The 17,495-nt window shown below is 46.8% G+C and overlaps 2 protein-coding genes across 2 annotated transcripts; both read right to left on the reverse strand.

Moving 5' to 3' along the window:
• Nucleotides 1–3,711: 3,711 nt before the first annotated feature.
• Nucleotides 3,712–5,405, reverse strand: LOC123411218. The gene is made up of 2 exons (XM_045104158.1): nucleotides 5,005–5,405; nucleotides 3,712–4,915 (listed from the first exon to the last, which is right to left on the reverse strand). Exons 1-2 carry the CDS (start codon nucleotides 5,318–5,320, stop codon nucleotides 3,837–3,839), a joined length of 1,395 nt encoding a protein of 464 aa, XP_044960093.1. The 5' UTR covers nucleotides 5,321–5,405; the 3' UTR covers nucleotides 3,712–3,836.
• Nucleotides 5,406–5,831: 426 nt separating this feature from the next.
• Nucleotides 5,832–13,203, reverse strand: LOC123406939 (starch synthase 1, chloroplastic/amyloplastic). The gene is made up of 15 exons (XM_045099954.1): nucleotides 12,495–13,203; nucleotides 11,091–11,446; nucleotides 10,114–10,191; nucleotides 9,903–10,027; nucleotides 8,801–8,882; nucleotides 8,536–8,709; nucleotides 8,360–8,441; nucleotides 8,167–8,258; nucleotides 7,985–8,047; nucleotides 7,811–7,900; nucleotides 7,198–7,322; nucleotides 7,012–7,120; nucleotides 6,883–6,935; nucleotides 6,714–6,753; nucleotides 5,832–6,411 (listed from the first exon to the last, which is right to left on the reverse strand). The coding sequence occupies exons 1-15, from the start codon at nucleotides 12,796–12,798 to the stop codon at nucleotides 6,253–6,255; spliced, it is 1,932 nt and encodes a 643-aa protein (XP_044955889.1). The 5' UTR covers nucleotides 12,799–13,203; the 3' UTR covers nucleotides 5,832–6,252.
• Nucleotides 13,204–17,495: the final 4,292 nt, after the last annotated feature.

Genomic DNA, 17,495 nt, shown 5'->3' on the forward strand with positions numbered 1-17,495 from the left:
CCTTCCCATTTTTTCCTTTCCCTATTCCTTTTGTTTGACATTTTCTTATTTTGTTTTTAATTTCAAAATAAATTCTCATGTTCATAATTTTATTCACGATTTTTATTTAAATGTTCATGCTTCAAAAAATAATCAGGGATTGGAAAAAATATTCCTGCTTTCAAAATGTGTTCATATTTCCAGAAATGTTCGTCTTCCAAAAAAAATCTCGTATTTAAAAAATTGAACAAATTTTCAAAATTTGTCCTCGCATTGAAAAATTGTTCCGTCTCTTTTTCACCTTTTTCTTTTTTCTTATTTATTTACTTATTTCATTTTTATTTTTTATAGTATCTTCTTATTCTTATTGATTTAGTTTGAAAATAGTTTGAAAATTCAAAACTAATGTTCTTCTTTTGTCAAAACTTATTCGCAACTTTATAAAATGTTCCTATTTTCCCAAGATTTATTCACAATCTCATAAAAAATAGTTTGGAACATTATGAAAAGTTCCTTAGCTAGTTTTAAAAATATGAGCATAACAAAATTTGAAAACAAGAATATGTTTTGAAATTACTCAATATTTTTTAGAACATGAAGATATTTTGAACTTGCAAACGAAAATTATTATTCCTGAAAGACGTTTTGAAACACAAACTTTTTAAAAAAAATTGAACAAATGTACCTTATGAAGTTCCAAATATATATTTCAAATTTCAAATAGAATAAACATAAAAAAGAAAAAAGAAAAGAGCAAAGCAAATAAAAGAAAATAGAAAAAATATAAAAAATAAACAACATGCAAGAGAAGTCGAAATTGAATAGCCGGTGCAGATTAGCCACCCTGTGGGAAACCCCACATATTTGACGCACAAAGCGTTACATAGAAGCTCCCTGGGTTGATGCAAGCAGGGGAAAGGGACAGCATGGGAGGAGGGACGAAATTATCCTGAGAATTGGCGCTGGTCGGGTATATTTTGAGAATTGGCGCTGGTCGGGTATATTTTGAGGAGCAACTAGTCAGTGAGCATTTCTTTCGAACCCTTTCAGCAAGTACTCCCAAGCGTCGTTAATTGACGCGTTCTTAGCCGTCGTGACGTCTCGTGTTTTAAGTGTTTTCTCTGGGGTTTTTTTCCGCACGCGTTTTTAGTTTTTTAGATTGCTTTTTTATTTTGTTGTGTTTTGGTTTTTCATCTGTCTTTCTTTAGCTTTTTGACAAAGAAAAAAAATACGCAGAAAAACATGTTTTTGTTTTTTTGACGAGAGGCATGATTTTGCTTTAGCGAGGGGCACGGTTTTGCTTTTGCGAGAGGCACGGCCGTGCCTATTGGAAATAAGAAAAACATGTTTTTTTTACGAGAGGCACGATTTTGCTTGCCCGAGAGGCACGATTTTTCTTTCATGCGAGGCATGACCATACCTTTCAGAAATGAAAAAAATGAGTTTTTTTAAGGAACAGTTTTGATTTCGTGAGAGGCAGGTTTCGATTTCGCAAGCCGTGCCTCTCAAAAACGAAAAACAAAATGTTTTTTCTGTTGTTGTTTTTTCTGTGAGAGGCACGATTTTACTTCCGCGAGAGACATGGTTTTGCCTTCGTGAGTGGCACGGCCGTGCCTCTCGGAAACGGAAAAAACGCGTTTTTGCCTTCTGAGAGGCACGGTTTTTTCATCAAAAAAATATTCGTCAAAATATATCAACATGGGGTCTAGTTTTGAAGATCTCAACGCGAAAAATCCAACGATGAAAGGGTTCGAGATTTGAACGTACGATTTAAAAGATAAGACGTTTTAAACAAATACTATCAGGTTGCGACGAGTGACATGTCCTAACCTAAGGAGGGTGTGATTATTAAAAGGAAGAAAAACGTTTCGCGTATACACAACGGCCGAAGCGTTCCGCCGGTCCCTATCGCTCGATCCCTTATTCAGGCAGAGACAGGCTGGCAATGACCCTCGTTTTTTTCCTTTTTTTCGCCTCCGTTGAATCCATCTCGTTTTCTGTCAGATCCATGGTGGACGGAAAAGCTACATCCGGCAACACGGGAATTGCAACTGGCACACGGAGGAGCTGCAAAGAGCAAGGCGGCGGGGGAGGGAGGGGGGGAGGGGGTGATCACATGGCTGGCAGGTGAGGTTGCTGCATGAGGAAGGATGGTGTCGCGAATGCTACAACCACGTACCACAAAAGCTACAAGCATTCACAAGAAAATCTACAACCGTTGATAAAAAAAAGCTACAACCATGTCCATCAAAGTTGCAACCAAAGTTCGTCGGAGTTGTAGCCGCGGTCATCCAGCGATTTTTGCTACAACCATTGACGGAAATTTTTGCTACAAGTGTTGGCATGGACGAGCCGCAACCATGATGAAAAAATGCTACAATTATTGTACAAATTTGCTACATCCATCATTATGTTTTGTTGCAACTGTATTGTTTTTTTGCTACCACCGACAATTTTGTTTTGCTTCACGGAAGGCGAGATGTTGATGGTGGGTTGCTGCGAACCACGACGTCGGCGGCGAGGAGGTGTCTAGACTGACGATGAGGATGAAGATGAGTGCGCGGGAGCCCATGGGGCTACCCGCAGGCGACGACGCGTACGAGATGTAGGGGAGGCGGGGATCGGGACGTTGGCTGAGCTGCTAGAGCAGGTCAAAGGAGCAGGGAGAGATCCAACGATGCGGGAACCTCCAATCATAGGGCTAGGCTGCGACCGGGCCGAGTTTTCGGGCCGTCGCACCGGCGCCGCCCTAAAAGGAATACTCTTGTATTATTAGTGATTTTGCCTACCGAGCTGCGCTTAATTTTTTAAGGAGTTATAAAGCCTTTTACGGGATCGGCTAAATATAGATTCCACGTCACATTACCATAAGATCCAACATTATACACTTCAGATCTATACCGACTATTAAAGAACGGATCTTTTCTGCCCATACGTCATTCAAATTGTCCCTGAAATTGGCAAGAGTTATCCACCAATAGCATCCATAAATCAAAAAATACGATTCATTTTTTGAATTTTAAAAATCACCGCCATGTTATGTTTTTATAAAATGATACATTAAAAGAACGTGGACAAGCAAAATAGTGCAATGGGCAACGCTGCAAAGCTGACCAGGATTCGATTTTTGGTACTCACATCTTTTTCTTCCCCATTTTCTCTGTTATAGCAGCAAGCATGCACCTTCTCCTCCCCCCATCACTTTCATGGGCCGGCCCATTTGTTGATATTTTATTAATTTGATTTTTTTTTATGAAATCATTTCGGGATTTTCCAAATTTAAAAAGTTGTGGGTTTCGAAAAAAATGTTCATGAAATCTGAAAGGCAATTCAAAAAAAGGTTTAGGAAATCATAAAATGTTCATGAATTAAAAATATGTTCATGATTTTAAAAAACTGTTTGCATATTATAAGATTTCGAAAATATATTCAGCAAATGTAAACATTTCATGATTTCGTAAATGACCATTTATTCAAAACATGTGTCTATTAAATTTTTTAAAATGTTCTCAAAACTCAAATAAATCGTGAGTTTGAAAAAAAGGTTCATCGATCCAAAAATGTTTACGCATTTCACAAAAAAGATAAGTTTGGACATCAATCCATAAAATTTGATCACATGAACACCGCGTCATTATTAACAAGGATGGAAAAAAGATAATGTGACAATATGATGGGCTACCATGTTAAAATGGATAAATAAAGGATCTTCATCGTATCGAGCCATACTTATTTGGTTAGAACATAATATTTTTTATTTTCATTGCAACGCAGAGACATATTTGTTAGTTGTACCTACGTATTACTGTATATTCTTCGATCATACACGAGCCGTTTTATAGCCGTTGTTGGCTTCTTCAACCCCGTCTCCTGGCGGCAACAATGGCGACCAAGGAGACGGCGGCCACCGACGAGGCCCAGATGACGCCGGGGCGGTAGCGCACGAGGAAGTTCTGCATCCTCTTGTCGTGGAACCGCCTCACCTTCTCAATCTGCACGTCCATGGCCATGAACACCGACGGGTACGTCGCGTAGCTGTGGATCCGCTTGACCAGCTCGTGCACCTCGGCGCCCGACGCCCCGCCACCGCGCACGGCGCCGGCGCGGTGGAGGATCTTGGCGTCGGCCGCCTCGTCGACGAGCTCCTTCATCATCTGGAAGTAGCGCGTCACCGGCTTGTTCTGCTCCTGGTACTCCCGCGCCAGCAGGTTCCTGGCCACCGTGGCCAGCTTGAAGTCGTACACCAGCGCCGGCAGCTGCAGCCTGGCGGACGCCTCGTCGAACTCCACCGCCGCGCGGCCGTCCTCCCCCGGCGCGATCCGCACGCCGGAGCGGCTCAGCTCCCTGGCCGTCGGCATGCGGGACGTCTTGCCGCCGCCGGCCGCCCCCTTCTCCGCGCCGGGCGGCGCCGGCACCACGGTGGCGTGCAGGAAGTCCAGGAGCGTGCGCTCGCGGTCGTCGTCGTGCTGGGCCGCGCGGTCCACGGCCGGAAGCTGCTTGTTGGAGAAGGGCGAGTAGTACCAGCAGAAGGGCCTGACGACGTCGTCGAAGAAGGTGGCGGCGGTGAAGCCCAGCTGGTAGCCCTGGAGGCGTTCCCGGAGCCCCTCGAACCTGGCGTCGGTGGCGGCGACGTGGCGCACCGCGCTCTGGACGCGGCCGACGACGCCGAGGATGCGGTCGAGGGGGAGCTGGTTCTCCAGCTTGATCACGTCCGTGACGATGTCCTGCATGTGCGTCGACTTGAACCCCTCGTCGACGGCGTCGCGGCTGACGCCCTCGGCGGCCTTTACCAGCCTCGTGAGGAAGCCTACGACGAGGAAGACGGCGTCGATCACCCGCTTTTCCTCGTCCGTCCCTTCGTCATCGTCGTCGTCGTGGGGCAGCTCCGCCGCCGTCTTCTTCTCCTCCGACTCAACATCTCCGCCGCCCGCGCCGGCTAAAAACCAGAGCGTACGTGCATGCACCGTTAGTACGAAGAAAGAAACCGTGCACATTCCTCTACACTAATGGTGCTCGCGTACGTACCGTCAGACGTGGGCGAGTTGAGGACGTCCGTCGCGCCTTCGGCCTGCTGCGGAGGCGGGTGGAGGTGGGAGGAGCCGCAGGCGCGGGCGAGGGCGAGGAGGAGGCTGGTGGCGAGGGGCTTGGCGCCGTCGTCGACGTGGCGGCCGGTGACGGACTCGTAGACGAGCGCAGCCTTGACCCAGAGGCTGTTGCGGCGGTCGATGCCGCTGCCGCCGTCGCGCGCGAAGAAGACGCTCCGCGGCACGAACTCGGACGGGTTCTCCGCCTTCATCCGCCTGTACGCCGCCGACTCCAGCATCGTCTCCGACGGCGCCATGGACGGACAGACACACACACACAAACACGATCGAGCTAAGCTTCAAGCTGCCGGTGCTGCCTGGCTACCTTGTTGTTTAGATAGTCGAGGCAATTAGAATGAGATGGATAGAGATGAGGCGGCAAGAGAGATTTATAGGCTGGTTTTTCTAGGACCTGGTGGTGCACTGCACACGTAATTTAGCATGTGATCGCGGGGACAAGGAATCGAGGTTGGCCACGAGGTACGTCCAACGGGGAAGGATCGATACCTAGTTGATATGACCCGTCCTGGTTTTCTTGTTGGGTCAGGGCTTATACGAGGTGCTCACGCAAGCATAAAGCCAGTAGTAGGTTGGTTCGCAGGGGAGGAAGGCTGTGCCAATACAAGCCCGGGAGCACAAGGCACACCTGACATGGCCCATCTCCTCTTCCTGTCTCGGAAGATTCATCGACGACATCACTGCAACACCTTGACCATCGATACTCACCAAGTCACCATTGGCACCACAACGACGACGACAACAACAACAGAAGATAGGATCCTCCAACAGATCAAAAAATTATCATCAGCTAAGGACAAGATAACATACACAGAAGGCAACAAACTTCATCATCACTAAGGCTAAAGAGACACCAGTTGGTTTCTGATTTCAGCTGTAACACCCACCGAGAGAGGCTGCCGACTGAGTGGTGCTTTGCTGTCAACCATCCTGCAGCACCTCCCTTCCTTATTCCCCAAAACTGTAACTGTCATCCACCCGAAGCTGCCGCGGCAGCGTTGCGACCGTCGTCTACTCTCGAACCGGCGAACCAAGCAAGCAAGCGCATTGCGACTCTACTGTAGCAGGACAACGCAATGTACAGGGGTATCCTCCTTCCGGGCCGCGGAAGGATGAGGAACATGTCTTCAGAGCTCAAGGAGACTGGCGCTTCGACCTCCCCAGTCCCAGTCTACATGACGTAGGGTTGGTCCACGAAGGCCCACTCGAAGATCTGCTCGTACTGCTCGGCGGCATGGTCCCACGTATGGTCTTTCGTCATGCCTCGCTTCATGAGCCCCTCCCAGGAGGGCTTGTGCTCCCTAAACGTCGAAATCGCGGTTCGCAATGCCTGCAAGACAGTAGGAATCAAGGGTCAAAAACAATAATCGACTGACAGAATAGCCCGGCATTTCTGATTCCAAACATGATAGGCAACATATGTCATTCAGGATACCATCAGAGAATCAAACCATGGAATGAATTCATCGGTACAAAAGTTAGCAGACTCCTGCCCAAACGCCTTAGGGAAATCAAGTAAATGACTCGTAGTGACAAAGTGAGTCTATCATGGTGAGGTCATATACATGGTACCAGAATAAGCTACAGCTAAGATCGATCCGATAACCGGACAAGAGTTCAGCAAAAACTTACCCACAACATTTTTTCCACGGTTAGTGGTGAGAACGCCCACCTGCAAATATAAAACAGTAACACGTTACATGTCGATTTATGGTGGAACGAACCCTGAAGACATCGCAATTGTTGAACTGGTTCCAGAAAAAGGAACACTGAAAGTTAGCTAAAATCGAGCAGTACATACCCTGTACCCTCCTCTCCTTTTGCACCAAAAGGGTTGAAGGTCTCCACCGTGTCCTGTTGAATACACAAGGCAATTAGAACATTTGCATTGGATACAACGTAAGTATAATTTTTAGGACAGTTGTCTTACTCGAAGGCCCCCAGTTCCATGAACAACAGGAACTGTACCATATTGCATAGCATATAGCTGATTAAGACCGCAAGGTTCAAATCTGGATGGCATTAACAATATATCGCAACTGCACAAAAAGAGAGACATAAAAACCGATATATCCAAGCTGACAACAAAGTTCTTATTAATAAGTTCTCTGCATACCCTGCAGTTATTCTGTGGGAAACTGGAACACTAAATCCAACCCATCCACGGAATTTATCCTTGTAGCTCGACTCGGTAGATCTCATCCAGCCTTCAAAAACTGGATCCCCCGATCCAAGCATGACCTGTAAGAATAAGAGTAAAAAGACACCAGTGATCAACTGGATCTAGTTGGCTACAAACTGCGAAGACCACCCTAGACCCCCCCCCCCCCCCCTTCTCTTAGTCTGAATGTTGAAACAAGAAATGTTGGAATGGAGATAAGAACATTATTGTAGAGTAAGTTTGTTGGCATGGCTACAGTTCACCAAGCCAATTTTATTGTAGAGTATATGTTTGTTGCATGCATGCATGTGTTTGAATGCAAAAACATGTTGTTGAGTGTGTTACATCACATAGACTACAGGATAGTCCAGCTATGGTGGCACTGCATGGTCAGTGCTACATATATTTACTGCTTCCAACTTTGTTTCAAAACTAGCAGCCGCATTTTACTGAAAAGCGTTAACATTCTCATGGAAAGCAATAACTGGAACTTATGTCTGTATTATACTACCACACACCTACATGTTTGATTCACACTCTAGTCTCAAGCAAAAGAATATGGACTTACAAACTGTACGTCTTCCCTCATGAGATCTGGAATGGCCATTTTAATGAGATCAATGCCTTTCTGGTAATCCAGTCTTCCAATAAAGCCAATCTGTGAATCAAGGTAATGAGATGATTGGCCATTTTATTTTATTTTTGACGGATTTAAAAAAAATCTTAATGGTTGGTATCTAACCAGTGGAACATCCTCCCTTACAGGTAAACCCAGCTCCCTCTGCAATTCAGCTTTACATTTGGCCTGACAAGTATGCCAAACCACATATATTAGTTAGTGATAACATCATGGGAAGCAAACTAGCAAAGAAAAAAAGAAGTAGATCACATATACATGTTATATATAGGGTACTATCCACAAACCTTTCCAGAGAGGTCGTCGACAGAATAATGATGAGGGAGACACTTGTCCGTGGTGGGGTTCCAATCATTAATGTCAATTCCATTTACAATTCCTGCATACCCAAAGAGCAAACTGAATTAATTCTTGCAGTCCATCCATCTATTTCCATAAAGATTGTTTAAGAAGAAGATAAGTGGATCCAAATATAGTTACCATTCAAGACACTTTTTCGGGAGCTTAAGAGCTCATTGAGGCCCTGTCCACCTTCAGCAGTTGTGACCTCCCATGAATAACCCTAGAAACAAAAGATTAAATGGTTTATTAATTGGGTGAAAGACAGCACAATCGAACTGAAGAACAACTCACAGAAAAAAGTACGAGTATTTCACCTGACTGACGGTCACAATTCGATCTGCTGTCACAACTGCACCTTTCAAAAAGTTAACCGCCTCACCCTTGTCAAGGGCATGCCTTCTTGCCCATTCTGGAAATACCCATTCTAAAGCTCCATACCATTCAGGTGGCAATCCCAGATCAGGATATGTACTTGCAGGCTCCACACCCTATTGACATTGAAATAACATACATTATGACGATACAAGTGAACTGACTTTTAAAGCCATTTAGAGATATTGAAAAGTGATAGATCCAAACCTGATGTGCTAAATTATGTATAACAAGAGTGCTGCGAGAATCTCTGTAAACTCCATATGGTCTATACTTTGCAGCAAGAAGGCTGAATAAAAATGACTGAAGTCAGCAACAAAGTTGATTGTGTAATGAAAACCAATTTAACACGCAATACTGGTGACAGAATGGGGAACGCGACATGGCAAATAGCACAAGAGCAAAAGGAAATATGCATCTAACATTGACACTTGCACAAGATAAGCCAGTTAGCTCACATCAGCAGCTACAACTCACCATCTGAACATTGTTAAGAGGAACAAGTAGTGTCCAAACATGCTGAACGATATCTGTGACTCGTATAATGGAACAAACGAATCGCTTCCATAAGCCTCACGTTGTTCCTAAAACACATGCACCATGATCTCCGCAAAACATATGCATATCATGCTAGTAGAGTCTTGACCGTTACTTTTACAGGTATAACTGCAAATTACGGTGTGAAAGCTTAGGTGGTACCCAGGGTCCGCAAGATACTAAAATCATCAAAACATAGGAATGCATTTTTCAGATTATCTGAAAATTCGTGGCAGCAGACCACCAATCCACCCCCTCAGCCGTGAGAGAAGGTACATCTCCGGTGATCATGCTCATAGCTTGGTGGATTTGGAAGCAGAGCAACACGGTCATCCTCAACGAATCAAAGTTGCAGTTTAGCATTGCTAGACACAATTAAGGCTGAGACCCGGCTGTGAGCGAAAGCAGGGGCAGTGGGGCTTGCATCGCTTCTTCCGGCAGCGCCTAGTTCTCAGGGGTGTGCTGTTGTAATTTCAGGTATGGCCCCTCTTTGGCCTTGTACATAAACTCCTTTTCTATCAATGCATCGAGACGCAAAGCTTTAGGAGTACATAAATATTATGTTTGCCACAATAAATTGTTACCTAATGTAAAGATGATTGATCAAGTAAATCTTTAGAATTATTCACTCCGGTAACTTTTAGACTCCATAAGCATATATGCAATTTAAGAACAGACGTGAAAAGAAGCATAGAAGAGATGTAGTATAACATGGGCACACTGCAAAGGGGAGAACGAGTAGAGGATTGGACTTTCAGATCCACAAACATACACTGGCACAAGGCTGGCATGCCAATCGTTCACAACAAACATGCAACTCTGTCCATAAATATATCCTCCCAATTCAAGGATTAGTGGGGCCTCACAAGCAGCATAGCAAAGTAGTGTGTATCTGAACTGCACGACATAGATCAGCCAATCAGTTTAGGTGATACAACCTACAACTTGATCAACTAGGAGTTTAGTATAGCATCGTAATGTACCTGATTATCACCAAAAGCACCAAAATTATCTCCATACAAACTTCCTGGTCTATGATATGATGGATGATCAACAAACACCTGAACAAAAGTATTAATGGACATTAGAATAATAGTAAATAACCAAAATAAATGCAAGCATGAGGCAATCACCGCTTAAGAGTAACAAATAAACATTTGGCCAACTTAACAACATATATTTCAACATCGGCATTGTTGTAAAGAGCAAAAAAGGCATCACTGGACAAAAACATCACCAGATGATATGTGGACCGAAAATAACTGTTTTAGAAGTTCCTGGTAGTAAAACAATGACAATAGTTGGGGTTGCCGTCAGTCACAAGGCGCCCCTCACTTTTTGGTGTCACCACCTGCTTTTTCTGGTTCTTCTGCCATTGTTAGCTCTTTGAAAAATAACTTGGTTGCTTTCTATCTATACGACGGGAGAGTGTCAGCCTTTTATTAAGGGAGCAAAGTGTCTTCCTTGCACTCACATTTTCTCCTTCCAACAATGATGGTGCACTGAACGTGCAGTACTCCATGATCGAGGCCAAGACAAATTGTATACTATAAGTGCAATTGGCAAAATAAAATTGGCGCTCAAGATTTTATACCTTATTCACATGAAGTGCTTGCTTCAAACAGAAATGCAAAATCCTAACCACAAATGTGCAAGCAGTGGCGGCGTTACGTTGCTGTGGGCTCAGCCAATCTACTGCTTCTCCAATAAAATAAACTTTAGTTTTCAAATTCCACACATTAATCCCTGGAAGTGAAAGGCACCGACACCAAAATATACTAGGCACATGCATGACTTCCATGGATATATCATATTTTGACCGTCATGCGCAAGATTACAAGGGAAATAACAAAGAAAGTATGGAGATCACATATGTCTTTGCAAGGCTAAAAGGAAGTGTAAACAAGGATAAATAGTCACTACGATTCAACAGAAAATAATAAGGTGATTGTATACCCACCCAATCGACGTTGTCTCTATACTCATGAAAAAAGGTGACTTCATGTGATCCCCCGAAGCATGGAATCTTAATGTGCTTCCCGGTGTATAATGCCTTTGCATAGTTTTTATCAGAGGTCCCATTTAAGTATCTCGGCATTACAACCATCACACGGTGACCACGAGCAGCAAGAGCAATTGGCAACGAACCACAAACATCTCCCAGCCCCCCTGACTTTGCATAAGGAGCAGCTTCACCAGTCACAAACACGATGCTACGTGTAACTTTAGCTAGAGGTTGGTCGTTGGCATCCATGATCTCAGAATCCTGCTCACTTGCAGCCACAACTATGGTGTCGATGGAATCCTCAGCAATCCCTGGTTGCAAAACGGAAAACATTCATATGGTAGTATTTGTCAAGACCAGAGTGATGATATGTATTAGCAGAACACGATTAATTAATCCTCATAAGACTGCAGTCTTTAAAAATTGTGTGAACTGTTTAGCAATCTCTAATAAGAATGGTGCAACCTGCATTCTGTTCTCAGCTAGATGCCAAATTTAGGATGTCTAATATACTACACAGCAAACACAAAGTATAGTAGCGCAACAAGGAATCTAACATAGAGTGAGCTGGGTCTAGTGCTCTGCAAAGCACACATGATCCCAGCCTCCCAGGTGCCCATGTGACTTACTGCATGGGCCTCCGATTTCATTGAAAAACAAGACAATAACACGAGGGTCTTCAATTTAGATACTACTTCTGTACTCAAAGGTGGAAGCTCCTTCTAGTCCCTGCAATATAAAACAGAAAGAAGCATTGCATTCCTTGAAGGGGGGTGGTCATGTGCCATGTCCACTATGATATCAGTAAAATCAGATCAGTGCTGAGAAAGCGAGAATATACTATTGGATGACTGATAAACCCGAATGTAGTGTTAAGATTTTTCCCATTAATTACAGCGACTCGCGCCATTTTTGGTAATAATACCAGGCCAAGCAAAAGACAAACTCGTCAATTAACTTCGCTCCCAACATGCGCGCACCAGGCCTAGCCTCTTCAGTCTTCTTTCCAGTAGCAGTAATAAATTACGATGCTAGCCCAGTGATGTGTCTGCTGAGAGTGAGACCCAACCACGTGCGCAGGCCCCGATACCTCGGCGGTGCACCGCTATCGTATCGACACGCCACCCGAATCATCATCTCACGATCCAATAAAATGCCTAGAAAAATGTATTCACTCGCATCGGTGTCGATTTCTATCTAGGGTGCTGGCAAATCTGTACGATCGATGAACAACGAACGTATATCACGTATACAGTACAACTGAATCGACTGAACATCCGTCGGGAAGAAATCGACAGAAACTTCACATATACGGTACAGTACAACTCTGCTTGGTGATTTGGGGATGGACGGCGGTACCTTCGAGCAGGAGGTCGGGGGCAAGTTCCCCCACGCCGGCGTCCGGCAGGGGCGGCTGCGTCGGGGCCGGCGACTGTGCGGGCGCGGGCGGCGGCGGCGCGAGGAAGCCTGGCACGACGGGCGGGGCCAGCTGCTGCGCGGGGCGCGCCGCCGGGCCCTCCCTGCTGAGCTCGGCGACGTAGCGGCCCCGCGCCACGCGCCGGAGCCGCGCGCGGACGACGCAGGCGGTCGCCCGCGCCGCCGGATCGGCGCGCAGGCGCACGCTGGGGGCCAGGCACCCGGCGCCGACGCCCGTCGCCGCCATCTGGAGGCGGGCGGAGGTGGTGCGGACGCTGGATCGATCGCCCCGCTCGGTGCGGGCCGGGGCGCGCCTCGCCTCGCGTCTCGAAGCCTCTCTCTCCCCCCCTGCGGTGGGACGCTGCTGCTGCTGCTGCTGCTGGCGCGGGGCGCGGGGTTTTAGTACGGTGCCGGAGAAAGCGGATCGGGGGGGGGGCTTGCCCGCGGTGCGGTGCGGTGCGGCAGCCTCGGCGAGGCCGAGGGTGGTGATGGGATGGGTGATGAGCCGGGCCGGTGGCACGAGCTGTGCAGTGCAGCTGGGTCTGCGCTTGCGCTGCACGGGGAGGGGAGTGTGGAGTGGCGCGGGCGGACGGACGGACGGACGGAAATGCAGCAGCGGTTTTCAGTGGCTGTGTGCGGTCCGACCGTCCGAGGCTCGGGTGGGGGTGGGTGTGGCCGCCGGTCCCTTGGCTGTCACGGTTTGCTCGTGAGCGGTGGCGGAAGGCGCGTGCATGTGCTTTCGGTTGGGCCTTGCGTGGTGGAGTGCCGACATGTGTGCCCGCGGGAAGAGAGCTGGACCGTCCATAATCTCCAGACGGCGCCTCGCGCACGAAAACGGATCCGGAAAATTGCGTCGTTTTGCAAGTGGAACGATTCTTTTTACTACTGTAGAATATAATCCCACCGTTCCTAAATATTTTTTTTTTTTAGGATTTCACTACAGACTGCATACGAATGTACTCCCTCCGTTCCTAAATATAAGTCTTTCTAGAGATTCCACTAGTAGACTACATACGGATATATATATAGACATACTTTAAAGTGCAGATTCATTCATTTTGCTTCGTATGTAGACTCTTGGTGAAATCTCTTAAAAGACTTATATTTAGAAACGGAGGGAGTATATAGACATAATTTAAAGTGTAAGTTAACTTATTTTGCTCCGTATATAGTTGGTAATTGAATCTTAAGAAAAAGAATATGAACGGAGGGAGTAAAACTCTTTCATGTCTACAACTAAAAAAAATTGTGTGCCGAGACTTGCCTCGCTGAATACATCGGTATACAACATGGAATCCCCTATTTGCGGCTCTTTGCGGCAAATAGTCCAGCAAACGTAGAGAACTAGGTGGCAAAAGATTATGTTTGGCAGGCCCATTTAACGCTTTAGTGATCCCGGTTTCGGAAACCTTCAGGTTTCAATCGGTTTTTTTCGGTTTTGAAAAAAATTTAGAAGGTTCCTAAACCGTTTTTTCGTGTTTTTCTTTTTACTTTTATGTTCCTCTTTTTTATTTTTTGTTGGAAAAATCTAATTAACCGCGCCGCATCATTGAGTTCTCGTGCGGCGGCGTCTCCGCACGTCCGATCCTGGTGATTAAAGTATTATGTTTTTGCTTCCTTTCACAAAGCGATGCAGAGTAGTATATTGTGTGGCTACATGTAACCGTACAATGATGGGTTGGAAGATGTCACCACAGAAGCGCAGACTTTTGTATTGGGGCGCGCTAAGAGCAACTCTAGCAGACCCCGCATCCCGCCCCGCCTCGTAAAATAATCGCTAAAATGCGGGTCGGAGCCGGAAAACCAGCCCGATCAGACCCCGCATCCCGTCCCGACCCGTAAAATAATCGCTAAAATGCGGGTCGGAGCCGGAAAACCAGCCCGATCAGACCCCGCATCCCGCCCCGCCTCGTAAAATAATCGCTAAAATGCGGGTCGGAGCCGGAAAACCAGCCCGATCAGACCCCGCATCCCGTCCCGACCCGTAAAATAATCGCTAAAATGCGGGTCGGAGCCGGAAAACCAGCCCGATCAGACCCCGCATCCCGCCCCGCCTCGTAAAATAATCGCTAAAATGCGGGTCGGAGCCGGAAAACCAGCCCGATCAGACCCCGCATCCCGTCCCGACCCGTAAAATAATCGCTAAAATGCGGGTCGGAGCCGGAAAACCAGCCCGATCAGACCCCGCATCCCGCCCGCCTCGTAAAATAATCGCTAAAATGCGGGTCGGAGCCGGAAAACCAGCCCGATCAGACCCCGCATCCCGTCCCGACCCGTAAAATAATCGCTAAAATGCGGGTCGGGGCCGGAAAACCAGCCCGATCAGACCCCGCAGCCCGCCCCGGTCCGCAAAAAATTTTAGGGGACGCGGCAAAATCCCGACCCCAACCCGGGAAAACGCGGGTTCCCTCGCGGCTGCGGTGACCTGCATATATGCGGAAGCGGTTGGTGGGGGACATTTCATCCCTCGCTTTCTTCCACCAACCACATCTCCTCTCCCCCTCGCACCGCCGCTGGCCGCCGCCCAAGATTCCGGCGACAGCAGCCGGCAGGGGCACGCCGGAAGGCCGCCACGCGCATGAGGCCTCCCCTCCCTTCCCCCTGCGTCGGCGGGCCGCCGGATTTGTAGATCTGCGGCACTTCATCGCGGGCCGCCGGATTTGTCTTTTTCCGGCTGCCGGTTGCTGCCCGAGGCGATGGAGTGGTCGGGCGCCTCTGCCGCAGCCCAGGCAAGGGCGCATCGCCGCATGCAGGCACGGCTTCGTCCGCCCGCCGCCGCCAAAGGTTTGCGGGCATGGATTCGTCCGGCCGTCCACCGGGCTCGGTGCTCGCGCAGCGTCTTTGTGGCCTGCCGATGTCGCTCATACAGTGCGACGACTACCGATGCCAAGTGCTGCGGCTCACTTCGGGCACGCCGACGCACCCCGGATGGGTGTTCTACAAATGCGAAAACGACGGGGTACGCGCACTTGCGGTAGCTCGTTCCATAGCTCATTCGTTAGTTCAATTGCGGTAGCTCACTTCGAGCTTTCTCATTCTTTTGTGTAGGACGATGGATGCTCATTTTGGTTTTGGGACGGCCAATATATTGATTTGTTGATAGAAAAAAACTTAATAGATGTTAGTGCACTCCTTAGTACAATGGAATGCAATGATGCGGCTGCATGTGCAACTAGAGGGGAAGCAACTTCTACTTCTTTGGAACCAAAGATGAAGGATGAAGAAAGCAAGATCAAGAATCCGCAGATCAGCAATGAGTGCATGGAGAAGATATTGATTCAACTAGTGGGAGCAGTTATGGAAGTTGGGAATCTTCTGAAATGCATACTTGTGGTTTTTGTTTTCTTTGGTTTTGCTATTCTAGCCAAGAATTGGTGATATATTTTGTATCTATAATGTTGTTGCAAAAGTAAAGAAAAGCATTGTGCTAGATCAATTTAAGTTGTAAATCTAAGTTTTACGGGTCGGGAGGAGCTGCGTCAGATCAGAACCCACAGAAGCCGACCACTAAAAAACATATTCCGCAAATATATTTTTTTACGGATCCATTATGCGGGGTCTGCATCTGTGCCAGCCTGCGCTGGCCCACAAAAGCAGTTTTGCACGAACTGCAAACGTGTTTTGCGGGCCGGCGGGATACGGGATCTGCTAGAGTTGCTCTAAAGCAGTAATGTACTATCATTTTTTTTGCTATGGATACCCCTCCCGTCTCTTTTATGATGTTTAACAGATGTAGATGCTATATCGAGCTAACAACATGGAAGAAATTTGATAGCCCTCACTGTACCAAAACAACTCGGCAGTTGCATAAAAATTGTCATTTTACTTTTGGAAAATCTACTACCTTCGTCAGAAAAATTGGCAATTGTATAAAAAGATGGAATTAATTACAATATCCATGTACTGTAAAATTTGTTGAGCGATGCGTCTCCTTTTTAATCTCTTAATCTCCAGAAATTTTCATGCCGCTTAACAAATAAGCTTTTATGTTGTGTTTTTACCTTCCAACATAAATATGGCGATGTTGATAAAATTAAACCGGCAACCAACTAGACAAGCACTGAGAAAACACCTTGTTAAATTTTTACAAGAACGGACAATCTTTATGAAATAACTGGCCACTCGGTAGAAATAAAATGGCAAGTGCGGGAAAATAATGCGACAACTAGTTTCTACAATAGCTGACAAATTTTTGTAAGACAACAGAGTATAACTAAACTGAGAAGCACAATAAAACACTATGGCAACTACTTTTTAAAACAATTGACAAGATTTATGAGACAACATAGCAACTAGGTAGAAATAAAATGACAAGTGCCTTTACAACAACTAACAAGCTTTTGTGAGATAACTGGGGAGAATTAAACTAAGAAGCACAGTGAAACATTGTGGCAACTAGGTTTTTAGAACAATCGATAAGATTTATGAGACAACATGGCAACTAAGCAGAACTAAATTGATAAGTACAGCAAAACACCATGACAATTAGCTTTTTTACAATAACTTACAAGCTTTGTGAGAGAACATGACAACTAGGTAGAATTAAATGGCAGGCATATCAAAACATTTAAAATAACAAGCTAACACTAACAAGTTTTGACCACTCGATAAGATCTGACCCTCCCATGTCGCTCCCGTGGGCGACGGGGAGGGCTCCCCAGCCGCCACCTCTCCCTCCCGTCTTCCTCACCGACACCTAAGGACGCGGCCGGGCAAAGCCTGGCCGGCGCCGCCGATCCGGTCGACGTAGGCGACGGCGGGGATTTCCCTTCTTCCCGTTCAATGTCGTGCGGCGTGGGACGGCGGCTTCGGTGACGACGTCATGCGGATCCAAGGCACGGCGGCACAGCAGTTTCCGGTGGCGGCACGTGGAGACGTGGGTGGAGATTGGCTGGGCGTGGCGTGCCGGTCGGCTGGACGTGGCTAGAAGATGAAGGTGGACCT

This window comes from Hordeum vulgare, chromosome 7H (assembly GCF_904849725.1).
Source record: "Hordeum vulgare subsp. vulgare chromosome 7H, MorexV3_pseudomolecules_assembly, whole genome shotgun sequence".
Lineage (NCBI taxonomy): Eukaryota > Viridiplantae > Streptophyta > Magnoliopsida > Poales > Poaceae > Hordeum > Hordeum vulgare.